This window comes from Staurois parvus, unplaced genomic scaffold (assembly GCF_062004578.1).
Source record: "Staurois parvus isolate SC_StPar_1 unplaced genomic scaffold, SC_StPar_1.0 ptg001044l, whole genome shotgun sequence".
Classification (NCBI taxonomy): Eukaryota; Metazoa; Chordata; class Amphibia; order Anura; family Ranidae; genus Staurois; species Staurois parvus.
Genome location: NW_028318840.1, coordinates 4,010,160 through 4,029,512, shown reverse-complemented (window position 1 = coordinate 4,029,512; position 19,353 = coordinate 4,010,160). Strand labels below are relative to the sequence as shown.

Genomic DNA, 19,353 nt, shown 5'->3' with positions numbered 1-19,353 from the left:
TTTCCTTCCTTTTTCCCTCATCCATCTTTCCCATCCCTCATTTCCTCTTTTTCCTTCCTTCCTTTTTCCCTCATCCATCTTTCCCTTCCTTCCTTCCTCTTTCCCTCATCCATCTTTCCAATCCCTCATTTATTCTTTCCTTCCATCTTTCCCATCCCTCATTTCCTCTTTTTCCTTTCTTCCTTTTTCCCTCATCCATCTTTCCCATCCCTCATTTCCTCTTTTTCCTTCCTTCCTTTTTCCCTCATCCATCTTTCCCATCCCTCATTTCCTATTTTAGCTTCCTTCCTTCCTCTTTCCCTCCTCCATATTTCCAATCCCTCATTTATTCTTTCCTTCCATCTTTCCCATCCCTCATTTCCTCCTTCCTTCCTCCTTCCTTCCTCTTTCCCTCCTCCATCTTTCCAATCCCTCATTTATTCTTTCCTTCCATCTTTCCCATCCCTCATTTCCTCCTTCCTTCCTCCTTCCTTCCTCTTTCCCTCCTCCATCTTTCCAATCCCTCATTTATTCTTTCCTTCCATCTTTCCCATCCCTCATTTCCTCTTTTTCCTTCCTTCCTTTTTCCCTCATCCATCTTTCTCAGCCCTTATTTCCTCTTTTTCCTTCCTTCCTTCCTTCCTTCCTTCCTTCCTTCCTTCCTTCCTTCCTTCCTTCCTTCCTTCCTTCCTTCCTTCCTTCCTTCCTTCCTTCCTTCCTCCCTTCCTCTTTCCCTCATCCATCTTTCCAATCCCTCATTTATTCTTTCCTTCCATCTTTCCCATCCCTCATTTCCTCTTTCCTTTTTTCCTTCCTTCCTCCCTTCCTTCCTCTTAACCTCATTCTTCATTTCCTCTTTCCTTTTTTCCTACCTTCCTTCCTTCCTTCCTTCCTTCCTTCCTTCCTTCCTTCCTTCCTTCCTTCCTCTTAACCTCATCCCTAATTTCCTCTTTCCTTTTTTCCTTCCTTCCTCCCTTCCTTCCTCTTAACCTCATCCCTCATTTCCTCTTTCCTTTTTTCCTTCCTTCCTTCCTCTTAACCTCATCCCTCATTTCCTCTTTCCTTCCTTCCTTCCTTCCCCTCATCCATCTTTCCCATCCCTCATTTCCCTTGTCATCTTTCCTTCCGTCTTTCTTCTTCCTCCAAGCGTCTCTTATTTCTTACAGCAGGGAGGCTCTGCTGCATTGAAAAATGCTGCCGGTCTAGCAATGGAAACATGCTTGCATGAAGGGTTTAGCACAGGGATGGCATCCTTTGCTTTCTACTTCATCAACCAATCAGCTAGTGGAGGTGGGAAGTGACACCGCAGCATTTCTTAACTGTGAATATGAATATCATAACATATTGGTCCCTCGCCAAGCCTGCAGTTTCCGTGTACCGGGTTTACGTTCTGTATTCAGGTGCTGGCAGAGGTAGAGCGCGTCTCGTTCCAAGATGTAATATAGCATGCAGGTACCACCACACACAGTATTCAACTCCAGTGTGAGGTCAATAAAAGACTTCAGCTCAGATCTCCGCCCCTCTGACATGTTTCACCCACATTAAGCCAACCATAGACATTTTGAATCTTGACCAGTTCAGCAGGAACCAGCTGGGATTCAAACCATGTATGGGCAGGCTAAATGTACCCAAGTTGATCGATCGATCAGCCTGTCGGGTTTTACGTGCGATTATTGCTTGCTGCTAGCAGTAATCACTGTGTTCTCCTGGAGGGGACAACCCCCCCTCAGAGAACACATTAGCTCCATGGGAAGGATTCCCCCCATCAACACTGTAGTTGCAGGAGAGAAAATCGCACTGTCTATGGCCAGCTTAAGACTTCATCAATTGTAGAGGACATCTACTTTTACATTTGTTTCTGCGTGTATATATTTATTTATAGGTGCTTAGGATTTTAGAATATAATGTAGGTCTGTATTGGTTTTGCATCCTGCTGCTTTATATTGTTGATACTTCTAGGCTAGGGAAGGTTCACTGGTGACAACAGCTATCTTCTATGGGATGATTGAAGAGAGTGCTGTCTATATGTTATACCTTACATATAAAAATCCTCTCTTCTGATCTGTCTGTAAATATTTTCACATATTTTGAACAAATATGATAAAGAATAAAAAAATACTGAATAAAGATCCTTGAAAGTCTTGTAAATAAAATACCATCAAAAAATATAAAAAGAAAAAATCCTTGAATAAATGAAAAAAAACCTTGAATCAAGGATTTTTATATAACCAGTGTTGAAATATTAACTGTCCCTCAGAGGTTGGTGAAAGTGTCCGGGTGGTACAGCCTCGCCCTCTGCCATGCATTGTGAAGTAAAGTGCCTCCATCTCTTTCTATTTATTCTTTGTATGCATTTATCCTTGCCACCAGAGAACGAATCTTTTGAAGACGAGCGTTACTGAAAGTTGCAAGGTGATTCATATGTAAAAGCGTTTGCGCAGATTCTGATTCCGAAACACATATTTCACAGACAAATAGGCCCGCCGCAGATATTCCCCCAGTTGATTTTTATTCAGGTAAAAAACAAGATCAAATGAGAATCAAGTTGCAGAGCATGAAAGGCGGCTGTGATGTACTGTTACAAATGCTCCTTTTTCCTACCCATAATGCCGGAATCAATGTGCGCTCACCAGAACATTATCAGGCTGTAATTCTATCAAATGACTCCATCGGCAGAAAAAAGACACCTACAGTGCTCTCTGTGTGTCCATAGAGTAATGCACAGGTGCGCCTCCAACGCCGACCGTGTCTGACACCAATTGGAGTGTGTGTGCAATATATGGCCCAGCCCCGTGAGCCCAGAGCTAACAGTTCAGGAGAGATACAAGATGTGCGCAACTACAAGGCCCAGCATGCATTCTGTACCTGTGCATAGGTTTGCATCTCTCTCATCTTCCTCTATTTCAATCCCTTTGTCTCTGTATTGCCACGTGGTGGTAGGTCATCAGGAAACCCTTTCTTTTCTTTTCCTTTCTTTTCTTTTCCTTTCTTTTCTTTTCCTTTCTTTTCTTTTCCTTTCTTTTCTTTTCCTTTCTTTTCTTTTTTTCTTTTCTTTTCCTTTCTTTCTTTTCTCTGTCTTCCTTTCATGAGTATCTATCTATCTATCTATTATCTATCTATCTATCTATCTATTATCTATCCATCTATCTTTCTTTCCTTTCTTCCTTCCTCTTTCCCTCATCCATCTTTCCCATCCCTCATTTCCTCTTTCATCTTTTCTTCTTTCTTCTACCTCTCATCCTTTCTTTTCTTTTTCTCTTTCCCATTTTTTCCCTTTCTTTTTCCTCTCTCAGCATACTGTAGCCCCCTGCAGAACTTTCTTTCTTTCTTTCTTTCTTTCTTTCTTTCTTTCTTTCTTTCCTTCTTTCTTTTTTTCTTTCCTTCTTTCCTTCTTTCTTTCCTTCTTTCTTTCCTTCTTTCTTTCCTTCTTTCTTTCTTTCCTTCTTTCTTTCTTTCTTTCCTTCTTTCTTTCTTTCCTTCTTTCTTTCTTTCTTTCTTTCTTTCTTTCTTTCCTTCTTTCCTTCTTTCTTTCTTTCTTTCTTTCTTTCTTTCTTTCTTTCTTTCTTTCTTTCTTTCTTTCTTTCTTTCTTTCTTTCTTTCTTTCTTTCTTTCTTTCTTTCTTTCTTTCTTTCTTTCTTTCTTTCTTTCTTTCTTTCTTTCTTTCTTTCTTTCCCCTTTTCCCTTTCCTCTCCCTTTCTTTTCCCTTTTCCCTTTCCTCTCCCTTTCTTTTCCCTTTTCCCTTTCCTCTCCCTTTCTTTTCCCTTTTCCCTTTCCTCTCCCTTTCTTTTCCCTTTTCCCTTTCCTCTCCCTTTCTTTTTCCTTTTCCCTTTCCTCTCCCTTTCCTCTCCCTTTCTTTTCCCTTTTCCCTTTCCTCTCCCTTTCTTTTCCCTTTTCCCTTTCCTCTCCCTTTCTTTTCCCTTTTCCCTTTATTTTCCCTTTCCTTTCCCTTTTCCCTTTATTTTCCCTTTCTTTTCCCTTTCTTTTCCCTTTCCCTTTCCTCTCCCTTTCTTTTCCCTTTCCCTTTCCTCTGCCTTTTTTTCCCCTTTCTTTTCCCTTTTTTTCCATTTTCCCCTCTCTCGCAGCATACTGTAGCAAAGCAGAACTTCTCCTTCCTTCTATTCTTCCCTCCATCACTCCTTCCTTTTTTAATTCCCCTACAATAAAGCCTATTTATTGGGGGACAGTTGGAAAACTGCTCCTTGCATTGATTAGTGGGTAGAATCCCCCTCTTACAGTAGTGTTTAGAAGGCCATCCTTATAGATAGGGGTCCTTCTGCTGGCTCTTTCGGATGGTGTTGGCCCCATAAAATGGAAGGTCACAACTCAGGGAACACATAGCTACCTTTGGAGGAACCCCGGGATTTCCACAGAACCCTTACTGAGAATGGTTGGTCTAGTCCACATGCACAGAATCAAGTTGTTTTCATGTAGAGTATATCCATTTTTCCTTTTGTAAGAGACTTGAGTGGATCTAAATCAGGAGAAAAACAAATAAACAAAAAGCTCAGCTTGTATGGTTTAATGGGTCTCCTTGCTATGTTGACTGCAGAACTGTGTCTTCAGATTCTAATATAGAGAGATGTGTCAGCTCTCTGCCTATTATAACGCGTTAATTTGTTATAAACACTAATCTCTGTTTCTTTTTTTTTCTCAGCTGTGTGTATATTAATATGCAGATTTACATATACTGTGTATATTAGTATACTTTGTGCTAAGACAGCTGTTGCAATTGCCCATGACAGCCACAATACACACATGAGGAATGCAGGCTCCTTCATGCATCCATCTCCTTGACATATGTTCCCCCATAGTACATCTGTCCCTGAGCATCCACGGTATATCTCTCTGCTTCAGTGCTGCAAAAACCACCATCCGCCAGGCTGATCCCAGGGATCTGGTGGAGATGATACGTCCAGTCTATTAATACACAGCTGTGTGATTTCATTATCCAGACCTAGAATTTGTTGCCGTTTTGACATTCCAGTTTATTATCAATATTAATGTCAAGCTTTGTATTAGCCTCCAACACTTCCATCGATGGAGCACAATAATAAGATTGTATAATGCCAGATAATTCACTTACTGATCCACATAATGCTTCCCCGGTGTCAGGTTTAACACCAAACACCACGCCGCTACTAAACAAAGATGAGGATAGAAGGCTTCTCTTCATTTGATGGACTGCCTTGAGTTTTATGGTAGATAGATAGATAGATAGATAGATAATAGATAGATAGATAATAGATAGATAGATAATAGATAGATTAGATAGATACTTAAGAAAGAAAGATAGAAGAAAGAAGGAAGGAACAATGATAGATAGATAGATAGATAGATAGATAGATAGATAGATAGGGAAGGAAGGAAAGATAGATAGGAAAGAAAGATAGACGAAAGAAGGAAGGAACAATGGAAGATAGATAGATAGATAGATAGATAGATAGATAGATAGATACTTAAGAAAGAAAGATAGAAGAAAGAAGGAAGGAACAATGATAGATAGATATATTTGGAAGGAAGGAAGGAAGGAAGAAAAGATAGATAGGAAAGAAAGATAGAAGAAAGAAGGAAGGAACAATGGAAGATAGATAGATATGAAAGAAAGGGGAAGGAAGGAAGGAAAGATAGATACATAGGAAAGAAAGATAGAAGAAAGAAGGAAGGAAAAATGGAAGATAGATAGATAGATAGATAGATTTGAAAGAAAGAGGAAGGAAGGAAGGAAGGAAAGATAGATAGGAAAGAAAGAAGAAAGAAGGAAGGGACAATGGAAGATAGATAGATAGATTTGAAAGAAAGGGGAAGGAAGGAAGGAAAGATAGATACATAGGAAAGAAAGATAGAAGAAAGAAGGAAGGAACAATGGAAGATAGATAGATAGATAGATCGATAGATACGGAAGGAAGGATGGAAGAAAGGAAAGAAGATGAATAGAAGATAAGGCTGGATGATAGATGGATAGATAGATACTGAAGGAAGGAAGGAAGAATGGAAGAGACATTAATAGATAGTAATAAGATAGATAGAAGGAAGATAGATGGATAGAAGATAAGTCTAGATAATAGATGAATAGATAGATACTCAAGAAAGGAAGACAGAGGAAGGAAGAATTGAAGAGACATTGATAGATAGTAATAAGATATATCGATCAATATATTTATTTCAGGTACTTATATAGCGCCGTCAATTTACACAGCGCTTTACATATATATTGTACATTCACATCAGTCCCTAACCTTCAAGGGGCATACAATCTAAAGTACCTAACTCATATTCATACATACACATACTAGGGCCAATTTAGACAGGAGCCAATTAACCTATCAGCATGTGTGAGAGGAAACCGGAGTACCCAGAGGAAACCCACGCAGGCACAGGGAGAACATGCAAACTCCAGGCAGGTGGTGCCAGGGTTGGGTTTCAAACCAGTGACCCTAGTACTGCCAGGTGGAAGTGCTAACCATTTAGCCACTGTGCTGCCCAACATATTGTAGATAGATACTCAGGAAAGAAGGAAGGGAGGACAATAGTTAAATGAATAGATTAATACTCAAGGAAGGAAGATAGAAGAAGGTAGGAAAAAAGGAAGAGACTGTTATAGATAGTAATAAGATAGATAGATAGATAATAGATATGAGATCGATAGATAGATAGATAGATAGATAGATAGATAGATAGATAGATAGATAGATAGATAGATAAAAGATAAAGATAGGACTCTGTGACACTACCCCGCCCATTGCCCTTTCTGCTCCATCACTATGCTGGTGACTCCCCCCTCCCCGCAGAGCTCTTCTCCCCAAAAACCCTTTAAATAAATCCCACTACCTTCCACTAGGGAAAAAACTAATTTCAATTCCTTGTAAAGGCTACTAAAGTGTTGGAATTATAACATTATTTTGTGACTTCAGAAGGAATACATTGGTAGAGGAAAGGGTGTTTTTATATTATTTTCCAGAGTTTATCTTTCAGGATTCACAAGTTTCTCAGTGGCAGATTTTTGAAATTTTTTCCAGGTTTACAGCTCCTACCAGGAGATGTCATCCCTACGTGCGCTTAGCCCAAGGGATGAACCATTACCCGCTACAGTCAAGAAACATTTTACGTGATGGAAGTTGACATGACACTAATTTATTGTTTGTTTTTTTTTCCTTCAACCCAGCAGTTCCACCTTCAAGGACTTAGAGGGAAACAGTCTCAAGGACAGCGGACACGAGGAGAGTGACCAGACTGACAGCGAACATGACGTCCAGCGGGGCTTGTACTGTGACACTGCTGTCAACGACGTGCTCAACACCAGTGCCAACTCAGTGGGGACGCAGCAGACTGAGCAAGGTAAGAGAGCCAATGTGCCACTTATAAGAAGATGCAGCTACTGTTAGAGTGTTATAGCTGGACACGGGACTACGTGGATATGTTGGATTTTATATAGGGCTCACTTTTTTTTCTATGGGAAGGCTGAATCCATTGACCATATGAGGTTTACTGTAGACCCAGGGCTTCTGAAACCTCTAGACATACAACCTCTGGTCTGCCAATCAATGCCTTGTGTTGGGATTATTATCTTTTACAGAAAAGGTTTTCTTCTTGTACTGGTTTTCCTTGGTTTGAATCTTGTAAAAGTTTGTAAGTTTGCTTTTCTTCTTATGGGAAAATAATGTGTTGCTATTCAGGGAAAAAAGTTCACCTTTCTCCCTGCCTTTTATAAGCACAAGTCTACTTGGCTTGATGGTATAGCCAGCCGGTATATCCCTAAGAATTTAATTTCATGATGAGCCCAGAAAGGCTGAAAGCCATTGCCAATATGGAGTTTCCTTTAGACCCATAACTCATTCATAACTGATTCCAGTGTGCATACAGGGAAAAAAGTTTACCTTTGTCCCTGCCTTCTATAGACATAAGCCTACTTGGCCCAATGGTAAATCTGGCTGGTGTACCCCAAAGGACTGATTTCATGATGATAGCGATTAGACTTTTGTTTTTCATCTTTTTTTTGTTTTGACCTTTAGGCTAAGTACTATAAACTAATATCACATCCAACCAGCTACTAGTTTGTATATGTATTCTGGCATTTACATTTGAGAATGTGGTTGAACTGCTTGCAGAGCATTATTATTACTACCAGCTCCAACTCAACGGGCCAACTGCCTTTCCTACCTTATCTGGCTGACTATTTTAGTCTCATGCTTGGCCCCTTTTACATGGATGTTGTGCCATGGCAAAGCTAGGTGGTTGAGATGTGTCTTTAAATGTGCAAAAGCAAGCAACATCTGCCAGATGGTCTAATACACATAGTTGGTGGCCACAAGGCTTTGCCCTAGAATATGGTAACACTGTGAACATCAAGAGCGTTTACTGGTTCTGGTACGGCCCATGGCAGACCCAACAAACTTGAGCATTAGGCTACATGTACATTGGGTGTTAAGCCCAAGAGAATCCCATCCCACCATTTTCATGTATCCGGGAGGCACAGGTGTTCTAGAATTTGGTAATATTCATATTAATATACAGGACCTATATAGCGCCGACAGTTTGCTCAGCACTTTACATTATGGAGGGAGACAGTACAGTAACAATACAGTTCAATACAAGAGGGATTAGAGGGCCCTGCTCCTTGGAGCTTACAATCTAGGAGGGAGGGGATAGTGGTACAAGAGGTAATTAGCTGTAGGGGATTCCAGGATTAGCTGGGGTCGGGGTAGACTTCCTTGAAGACATGGGTTTTTGCAGAGTGCGCCTAAAAGTGAGCAGAGTAGACGATAGCCTGATAGCTTGGCATAGGGAGTTCCAGAGGATGGGTGAAGCCCTTGAGAAATCCTGGAGACGAGCATGGGAGGAGGAGACAAGGGAGCTAGAGAGTAGGAGGTCTTGCGAGGAGCGGAGAGTACGGTTTGGGTGGTATTTAGAGACAAGGTTGGTGATGTAAATAGGGGCAGTGTTATGAACAATTGTATACATTGTGTACATCAAAGGTGTTCATTGGTTCCAGCACAGCCTGCGGTAGACCCAACAAACTTAGGTCCATGAGAGGCCAATCCCACCATTTTCATGCATCCAGGAGCACAGGGGCCCTAGAATATGATAATAACATTGTGAACATCAAGGGTGTTCACTGGTTCCAGCATGGCCTATGGAAGACCCAACAAATATGAGCCACAGGCCACATACACATTGAGCGTTAAGGCCCTGAGAGTCCAATCCCACCATTTTCATGCTTCAGGTGCCCTAGAAAATGGTAACATTGTGAATGCCAAGGGTGTTCACTGGTGCCGGTATGGTCCATGGCAGACCCAATAAACTTGAGCATCAGGCCATGTGCACATTGGGAGTTAAGCCCATGAGAGTTCCATCCTGGTATTCTCATGCATCCAGGAGCACAGGGGCCCTAGAATATGATAAGAACATTGTGAACATCAAGGGTGTTCATTGGTTCCAGCATGGCCCATGGAAGACCCAACAAACATGAGCCACAGGCCACATACACATTGAGCGTTAAGGCCCTGAGAGTCCAATCCCACCATTTTCATGCTTCAGGTGCCCTAGAAAATGGTAACATTGTGAATGCCAAGGGTGTTCACTGGTGCCGGTATGGTCCATGGCAGACCCAATAAACTTGAGCATCAGGCCATGTGCACATTGTGAGTTAAGCCCATGAGAGTTCCATCCTGGTATTCTCATGCATCCAGAAGGCACAGGTGCCCTAGAATAAGATATCATCGTATTTTCTATAACTGTAGCAGACTCCAGAGGTAAATTCCTTTATCTTGGTGGAAACAAACGAGACGTTTTTTAAATTTTTGTCTTTTCGCTTGTTGCAAATGATTAAAATTTTTCATCGACCTTTCAGCAACCTAAGCACTCTGCATACTGAATTGATAATGCTTTTGCCTGGAGGATGGCTGCTTATTCGAGGGAAACGCAATAAATTCAATTCATTTGTTAAAAAACAAAACCCCGTTATGCAGCATTTTAATAGTCCTCGGAAACAATTACACTGGGAACCTATGTCAATCCTTAGTAAGGGAACGCAGCAATTATATAGAAACATTACATATGCAATGTACATTATTGGGTCGGCTAGATCCCTTACAGTTAATGAAGTCATTACTTTGGCATTTGCCATCTGCGTGTTACAGTATATGGGCTCTTTAGGGCGTGGAACAGATGGACACTAGTAACTATACACTGTACTAAGAATTGATTTGTTTTGTGTTTCGTTAAAGCTGCTTCCCATCAGAGGGATATTTACCAGAAGGACAGGAAAGGTCTATGTAGTTCACAGAGAGTTTGGTTTCAAAATTATGAACTGAAACGAGAGGGACGTAGGAAGGAGCTTGGAATGTCTTCCATGGTCCTCTATGACGTCAGCTCCCCAGATCCCGTTCAGTAGGAGATGGTTCTGGGAAGAGAACGGAGAAGCCTGATGTAAGGGTCTTGTTTAAGGGATGGATCACATCTGTCACCCTACTGACGAGGAGAAGCTTTTGTGGCCTACTTACATATGTTTTGCTTTAAAGAGTACACAGAGATTAGGAGCAAGCTTTTTTTAACAACTCTGTGAGAGCTGGCATGAAATCAAATTTAGATTTATCTAATAAATAATTAGCAGTAGACTTGTTGCAGTTTCTTTGCCCAATTAAACGTTCAGTTAAATCAGTTCAATATACTCCAGCTGCATCAAAGGGTGTGAAGACAGTCTATATTTTCCACTGCAGGTGGCACTTGACTGCAGGGGCAGTGCAGATGGGGGAGGAAGTTAAGGGGAACTGGGTTTCTCGATGACTTGGTCGGTCACAAGGGGAAGTGATCTCGTTGGATACTCTTTTTCCATGTGATCCTGGAGGCCATCTTGGGTCAGGCAGAGTCTATTTAAGACTCTGACCCCAGGTTTTGGTGCACTTTAGGCAAGTGGCTAGCGAGGGACAGGTTCCCCGCCTGTCAGGGACAGCACTAACTATAGGGAGAGGTTCTGGTGAAGTAGGGAGAGAGCAGGGACTATGTCTACCTTCTCATGAAGATTCCCTTTTGGGTTAGACTGGCCAGGTCACACTCTGCTCCTCTTATCAGATGCTGTAGACATATCTTATCTTTAGACTGGTGTCTTTATGCTGAACTGTTGTAAATGGCGCCTTCCTTCCGGGCATGGTTGTACTGTTGAACTATCTCTTAATACATAGTTTCTGGCAAATCAGGACTCTATGCGCTTACTGCCCACCACGCCACACTCCACCTACCCAACAGGTGTATAAAATCTTGAAGTTGGTTTTATTTAAAAAGCAGCCAAAAGCCTGAGTAGAAAAGCTTGACCCTGTCAGCATTCTGTAGAGGAAGACCCTTGCTCTTTATAGGAAAGCAGTGGTCTCACTGCAGAGGTCCACCATTCCCCCTGCTGATACGGAGCTCTCCAATCAGCAGGGAGTATGAGGTGTCAAGTTAAATAACGTTTTTTTTAATTAAAAAGGCATTCACTGAGACTCTTTTTTTTTTTTGTTTCATCTTTGCATTGGGACTGTGTTAGGCAATCTCAAAGGGGGCATCCAAATGGAGGCTGGTGTGAGCGAGCCCTTAAAGTCAAAATTGTATTTATCTTGCTATCCTTTCTATATATCTATAACAAATGGTCATATTGGCATGCTGTTTTTACTGCTTGTGTATTATTTTTTTTTTTACCTGCTCAACTAATGGCAGAACTAGCAGTTGCGATCGGGCTCTGGTGTACCACTGCTGTGGGGGGGGGGGGGGGTCTTCACGACAGCAGGAAGAGGCCCATTGGAGAACATGTGAAAGGGTCCCAATGTGGGACTGTAATAAAGGGCACCTGTGATGGGAGTAAAGGGTCCCAGAATCAGTGGGAAGGGCCCTGGGCTTGGAGGGATGGGTCATGAGCTTGGAAGGAAGGGCTCTCCGCTCACAGGGAAGGGATGGGTCATAAGCTTGGAAGTAAGGGCTCTAGACTCAGAAGAAACGGTCACCTGTGACAGGAGTAAAGGGTCCCAGGATCAGTGGGAAGCACCCTGGGCTTGGAGGGATGGGTCATGAGCTTGGAAGGAAGGGCTCTAGACTCAGAGGGAAGGGACAGGTCATGAGCTTGGAAGGAAGGGCTCTAGACTCAGAGGGAAGGGTTACCTATGACTGGAGCAAAAGGTCCCAGGATCAGTGGGAAGGGCCCTGGGCTTAGAGGGATGGGTTATGAGCTTGGAAGGAAGGGCTCGAGACTCAGAGGGAAGGGATGGGTCATGAGCTTGGAAGGAAGGGCTCTAGACTCAAAGGGAAGGGATGGGTCATGAGCTTGGAAGGAAGGGCTCTAGACTCAGAGGGAAGGGTCACCTATGACTGGAGTAAAAGGTCCCAGGATCAGTGGGAAGGGCCCTGGGCTTGGAGGGATGGGTTATGAGCTTGTAAGGAAGGGCTCGAGACTCAGAGGGAAGGGTCACCTGTGATGGCAACAAAGGGTCCCTGGATCAGTGGGAAGGGCCCTGGGCTTAGAGGGATGGGTCATGAGCTTGGAAGGAAGGGCTCTAGATTCAGAGGGAAGGGATGGGTCATGAGCTTGGAAGGAAGGGCTCTTAACTCAGAGGGAAGGGTCACCTGTGATTGGAGTAAAGGGTCTCAGGATCAGTGGGAAGGGCCCTGGGCTTGGAGGGATGGGTCATGAGCTTGGAAGGAAGAGCTGTAGACTCAGAGGGAAGGGATGGGTCATGAGCTTGGAAGGAAGGGCTCTAGACTCAGAGGGAAGGGTCACTGTGATGGGAGTAAAGGGTCCCAGGATCAGTGGGAAGGGCCCTGGGTTTGGAGGGCTGGGTCATGAGCTTGGAAGGGCCCTGGGATGGTGGTCAGGTGGGCCCTTCATGGTTTCATGCACTAGGGCCCTGAAGGTTCTAGTTACGCCTCTGTGTTCAACCATTTATGATACTCTATAATATTAATATAAAACAATACATTTTCTATTAGTTTATCCAGAGCGAACAACTAATGTGTAGGTGTGTGTGTGGGGGGGGGGGGGTAAAATAATTTGCTATCATTATAGTACATGTATTAAGTTATCATTGAATTTTGTATTGTATTTGTAGTTCTTCAAATATTACACATTTGACTGTAGACATGCAGTCGAACATTGATTTTTTTATTCAGCCGCTAAAAATGTAATTTGAAAAAAAGAAACAAGAAAATGAAACGAGAAAATGAATTAAAGCAATGCAAGCAAACTGTCACAATAACACCTCATTCCAAATAACAATAAAACAGAACAGAAAGTGGCTTCCAGCTTGTTAAGAAAAAAAAAAAAGTTGACCGAAATGTCCGCAAATGACTCTCGGCTACAATGTTATTACGTTCGTATAATTGCCCCAATATCTGAATTGTGGCTGGCTGTTTAACTGAAAGTTCTGCGCAATTGTGCAATGTATTAAGTCACCCGCTTGTTTGGCAGTTAAAAATGTACTGGTGCAAAATCAATAAAAAGGAACGGAGAGCTGTAAGCAAGGTATTACGGTGACTATTGATCCCGTAATAACTAACCCACACCTGTGATTTGCTGCAGAGATAGCTGCCCTGTTATGTATTTATAGAAGGCTCGCTGTTTGCGCCATATCTTGGCGTTTTTTCTTTTTTATGTATCTTGTTGAGGTCAAGATATCATCCCTTGATCGATCACGGTCCCTTACATCTCGTCTGCAAGATGGATGATGTCTATGGAACAAAATATTTTTGATTGGTGATATTTTTTTTTTTCTTTTTTGCCTTTTATCTTCAAAGTGCTTTAAGAAATTATGGCAAATTACAGAGAAGGTCCTTGTACTTAAAAAAAAAAAAAAAAAAAAACAACGGAAAAGCGAACATTGGGTGTCCAAATTCTTCTTCTTACTTTTTTTTTTACATTTTTTTGTTTTGTTTTGGAAAATTGGAAAAGTTTAGAAAATTTTCACTTCCCGTCTCCCCGTCAGTAAGATGGAAAGTAGGGTAAATATCTCAAATCGAAATACAAATATGTTCACCCAATTGGAACCGAATAATTAAAAAAACCTGTATTTAGTTTAAATATATGTGTGGTGGAATTACAAAAAATATTCAAAATTAATAAACCCTCAGAGGTACCATCCCAAAAAACATTCCATATCAAATAGAACATTTACCAAGTATAAAAACAACAACAACAACAACAACAGAAAAGGGAACATTAGGTGTCCAAATTCTTCTTCTTTTTTTTTACATTTTTTTGTTTTGTTTTGGAAAATTGGAAAAGTTTAGAAAATTTTCACTTCTTGTCCCCCCCCCGTCAGTAAGATGGAAAGTAGGGTAAATATCTCAAATCGAAATACAAATATGTTCACCCAATTGGAACCGAATAATTAAAAAAACCTGTATTAGTTCAAATATATGTGTGGTGGAATAAAAAAAATATTCAAAATTAATAAACCCTCAGAAGTAGCATCCCAAAAAAATTCCAGATCAAATAGAACATTTACCATGTATAAAAACAACAACAACAACAGAAAAGGGAACATTAGGTGTCCAAATTCTTCTTCTTACTTTTTTTTAGATTTTTTTGTTTTGGAAAATTGGAAAAGCTTTGAAAATTTTCACTTCCTGACCCCCCCGTCAGTAAGATGGAAAGTAGGGTAAATATCTCAAATTGAAATACAAATGTGTTCACCCAATTGGAACCGAATAATTAAAAAAACCTGTATTAGTTCAAATATATGTGTGGTGGAATAAAAAAAATATTCAAAATTAATAAACCCTCAGAGGTACCATCCCAAAAAACATTCCATATCAAATAGAACATTTACCATGTATAAAAACAACAACAACAGAAAAGAAAACATTATGTGTCCAAATTCTTCTTCTTACTTTTTTTTTAGATTTTTTTTGTTTTCTTTTGGAAAATTGAAAAAGCTTTGAAAATTTTCACTTCCTGATCCCCCCGTCACTAAGATGGAAAGTAGGGTAAATATCTCAAATTGAAATACAAATGTGTTCACCCAATTGGAGCCGAATAATTAAAAAAACCTGTATTAGTTTAAATATATGTGTGGTGGAATTACAAAAAATATTCAAAATTAATAAACCCTCAGAAGTACCATCCCAAAAAATTCCAACAGATGGGCACAGCATCATCAGAACCTCTATTCTTCCTCTATGGAGTGGCAGATGTAAACTTACAATTGTCCATTTATACCCACCAACATTCAATCCTCCAAAAAGAAACAGAAGGGGATCCATTCATCTTCCGTCCTTAAGACCGAAAGGGGTGGCAGTCGGATGGAAATGGACAGGCAGTCTGTTTCTTTCCAACCGCCCATAGCGGACAGCGGGTTGTGTCTTTGTCCGCTCTGCAGCAGCAGAGCAGATATGGATGCTGAGTAGGCAGATGATGAGCCCATGTGAAAGGGGCCTAAAACACAAACCACAGTAAAGTGGGCAGCACAGTGGCTAAATGGTTAGCACTTCCGCCTGGGAGTACTAGGGTCGTTGGTTCGAATCCCAACCACGGCACCACCTGCCTGGAGTTTGCATGTTCTACCTGTGCCTGCGTGGGTTTCCTCCCACACTCCAAAGACATGCTGGTAGGTTAATTGGCTCCTCTCTAAATTGTCCCTAGTATGTGTATGTATGAATGTGAGTTTGGGACCTTAGATTGTACGCCCCTTGAGGGTTAGGGACTGATGTGAATGTACAATATATATATAAAGCGCTGCGTAAATTGATGGCGATATATAAGTACCTGAAATTAATAAATAAAGTAAAGTTGATCCAGGGAATGTCCAATTGCCTCTTGGGGGATCAGGAAAAAATTTGTTTCCCTGCAGGAACAAATTGGATCATGCTTTGCTGGGTTTTTTTTTGCCTTCCTCTGGATCATCTCTGGGTATATTATTATAATTTTTTAATGGTTGAACTGGATGGACTTTTGTCTTTTTTGAGCCAGACTAACTATGTAACATGGAGCACATATAAGCTCAAGACAGGGGTGGACTGACAACTTATGGGGCCCCCGGGCAATAGGGGATCATGGGGCCCCTGTGTCCTTGCCCAAATTCAAAAAATCCTATGAAAAAGGTACCATGGCAGGGGCAGACTGACCATTTGGAAACTCGGGCACTGCCCGAGGGCCCGGGGTCAGTAGAGGGCTCCATGAGATGGGTACCTCTGCCCCTGGTACCTTTTTCATAGGCTTTTTTGAGTTTGGGCAAGGACACAGGGGCCCCATGATTCCCTATTGCCCGGGGGCCCCATGAGTTGTCAGTCCGCCCCTGTACCAGGGGCATCTCATGGGACCCCTACTGACCCTGGTCCCTCAGGCAGTGACCGAGTTTCCAAATGGTCAGTCCGCCCCTGGTTCAAGAACAAGCAGAATTTCATCTTGTATGTTGAAAGGGGTCTAGTACTTTTTAGGCGCACCCCTCCTTTTGTCTCAATTGCCAGTTGGCTTGTCAAGGCCGCTTTATGCCTCGTTTGTTGAACATGCAGACGAGATCTGCGTACAATACGGGAGCAAATATGAATGTTTATCCTATGAGCGAGTGTTGATAGCGCCATTGGTTTTCTCTTAATCAAGACAGTGATACGCAGCATTTCTACGTCTAATTGTGATGCTGTTTACCCGAGAAATATGAAAGTGCTTCCAATCCGCCCTGACAGAAGCTTTAGAAGTTTGCCTGTGTCCAGGCGTTCATTTGTGTTCAGGCAGGAGTGTTGTTTTTTGAATGTCTAACCAATGCAAACATCTTGTCTTTTTCAATTAAGAAGTATGAATTCAGTTTGGTGCGGAGGCTCACTGAAGCCTCGGGGTGCTTGGATCTGTCGTGCGATAAGCTGTAGTTGCATGTCAGCTGGAAGTCTTACTGCTTGAAGACTTAAGAATGGAAAAAAAAAGAAAAGTTAAAAAAAAAAAAATGTGAACGGGTCTTTTGCTGTTTAATGGCAAACATCATTAAACCTCTTTGTTTCGATTTTACAAATGAGTTGAACGGAAAGAATAAAAGGTTTTTTTTTTTTTTTTCTTATTGGAACTCTGCTCCTATCTTTTTCATGTGCACTCTGCGTCCTTCATAATCCAGGAGTAAAATTGCTTTATTAACTCGGCCGAAAAAAAATTCAAAGAAAGATAAGTGTAAATTGCGCTGTACAATAATGTACGCCAGCATGCCTTTGTTAGAGCGCAGCTTTTGTGGGTTTTATTTTAGAGCTTCAAAAACATTGTTGTCCTTCAGTAAGTAAGGTAGGATTATATGGCCAGGTAGTGTTAGCTCTGCAGGCATTTGTTGTGTCTCAAAGAGAACTACATAGGATCAAACAGCCTCCCTAATGATTGATAATTTTGCTTGGCTATTCTTGTGATCCAAGCACTCTTGCCCTGACCTCACTTTTCTTCACTGCAGTTAAATTATAAAGCTTGGTCAAGGACCCGTCCCAAGCCTATGGAGCCCTATGAGCTCTCTACTCTGTCTTGCCATAAGGAAGCTCCAGGTATTTGATTGACAGCACCAAGTAAAGCAATAGAATCATGATAGATTGGCAAATTGACAAAGGAACCAATTAGATTGACACAAGGTCCACCCCCAAGGACCACTTTTACCCTTTGGATGGACAAATCCTTGCTCTTAGGCCTTACTAATACAAACACGGGGCACTAATACAAACACGGGGGACCCTATGATACATACTGCACCGTGTTTGTATTAGTAAGGCCTAAGAGCAAGGATTAGTCCATCCAAAGGGTAAAAGTGGTCCTAAGGGGTGGATCTTGTCCCAATTTAATTGGTTCCATTGTCAATTTGCATGGGGCCCTATGTAGAGACCTGTATATTAAGTTCAGTCCCCCCAGGGTTTCTGGGTTTCGACTGCTGGATTGGTGGGTGAGGAGTACAGATTTGCCTTTTTCCATTATGTGTTTGAGATTCATCTAAGCCTTTTGGGGATCAAACAACCTCCCTAATGATTGATAATTTTGCTTGGCTATTCTTGTGATCCAAACACCCTTGCCCTGACCTCATTTTTCTTCACTGCAGTTAAATTATAAAACTTGGTCAAGGATCCGTCCCAAGCCTATGGAGCCCTATGAGCTCTACACTCTGTCTTGCCATAAGGAAGCTCCAGGTATTTGATTGACAGCACCAAGTAAAGCAATAGAATCGTGATAGATTGGCAAATTGACAAAGGAACCAATTAGATTGGCACAAGATCCATCCCCAAGGACCACTTTTACCCTTTGGAAGGACAAATCCTTGCTCTTAGGCCTTACTAATACAAACACGGGGGACCCTATGATACATACTGCACCGTGTTTGTATTAGTAAGGCCTAAGAGCAAGGATTAGTCCATCCAAAGGGTAAAAGTGGTCCTAAGGGGTGGATCTTGTCCCAATTTAATTGGTTCCATTGTCAATTTGCATGGGGCCCTATGTAGAGACCTGTATATTAAGTTCAGTCCCCCCAGGGTTTCTGGGTTTCGACTGCTGGATTGGTGGGTGAGGAGTACATATTTGCTTTTTTCCATTATGTGTTTGAGATTCGTCTAAGCCTTTTGAGGATCAAACAGCCTCCCTAATGATTGATAATTTTGCTTGGCTATTCTTGTGATCCAAACACCCTTGCCCTGACCTCACTTTTCTTCACTGCAGTTAAATTATAAAGCTTGGTCAAGGACTCGTCCCAAGGCTATGGAGCCCTATGAGCTCTCCTCTCTGTCTTGCCTCAAGGAAGCTCCAGGTATTTGATTGACAGCACCAAGTAAAGCAATAGAATCGTGATAGATTGGCAAATTGACAAAGGAACCAATTAGATTGACACAAGGTCCACCCCCAAGGACCGCTTTTACCCTTTGGATGGACAAATCCTTGCTCTTAGGCCTTACTAATACAAACACAGGGCACTAATACAAACACGGGGGACCCTATGATACATACTGCACCGTGTTTGTATTAGTAAGGCCTAAGAGCAAGGATTAGTCCATCCAAAGGGTAAAAGTGGTCTTAAGGGGTGGATATTGTCCCAATTTAATTGGTTCCATTGTCAATTTGCATGGGGCCCTATGTAGAGACCTGTATATTAAGTTCAGTCCCCCCAGGGTTTCGGGGTTTCGACTGCTGGATTGGTGGGTGAGGAGTACAGATTTGCCTTTTTCCATTATGTGTTTGAGATTCGTCTAAGCCTTTTGGGGATCAAACAACCTCCCTAATGATTGATAATTTTGCTTGGCTATTCTTGTGATCCAAACACCCTTGATCTGACCTCACTTTCTTCACTGCAGTTAAATTATAAAACTTGGTCAGGGACCCGTCCCAAGCCTATGGAGCCCTATGAGCTCTCTACTCTGTCTTGCCATAAGGAAGCTCCAGGTATTTGATTGACAGCACCAAGTAAAGCAATAGAA

The 19,353-nt window shown here is 41.8% G+C and overlaps 1 protein-coding gene across 4 annotated transcripts in view; it reads left to right on the top strand.

Moving 5' to 3' along the window:
* PCDH19 (protocadherin 19) overlaps nt 1-19,353 on the top strand; it is a 305,467-nt gene that overhangs the window by 174,918 nt on the left and 111,196 nt on the right. For 2 of the 4 annotated variants that reach the window (XM_089657937.1, XM_089657935.1), the window contains one exon: nt 7,145-7,314. In XM_089657937.1, coding sequence (XP_089514063.1) covers nt 7,145-7,314 — 170 coding nt within the window. Of the gene's footprint in view, nt 1-7,141; nt 7,315-19,353 lie in introns of all 4 variants that reach the window. The other 2 variants (XM_089657936.1, XM_089657934.1) reach the window with 1 other exon arrangement.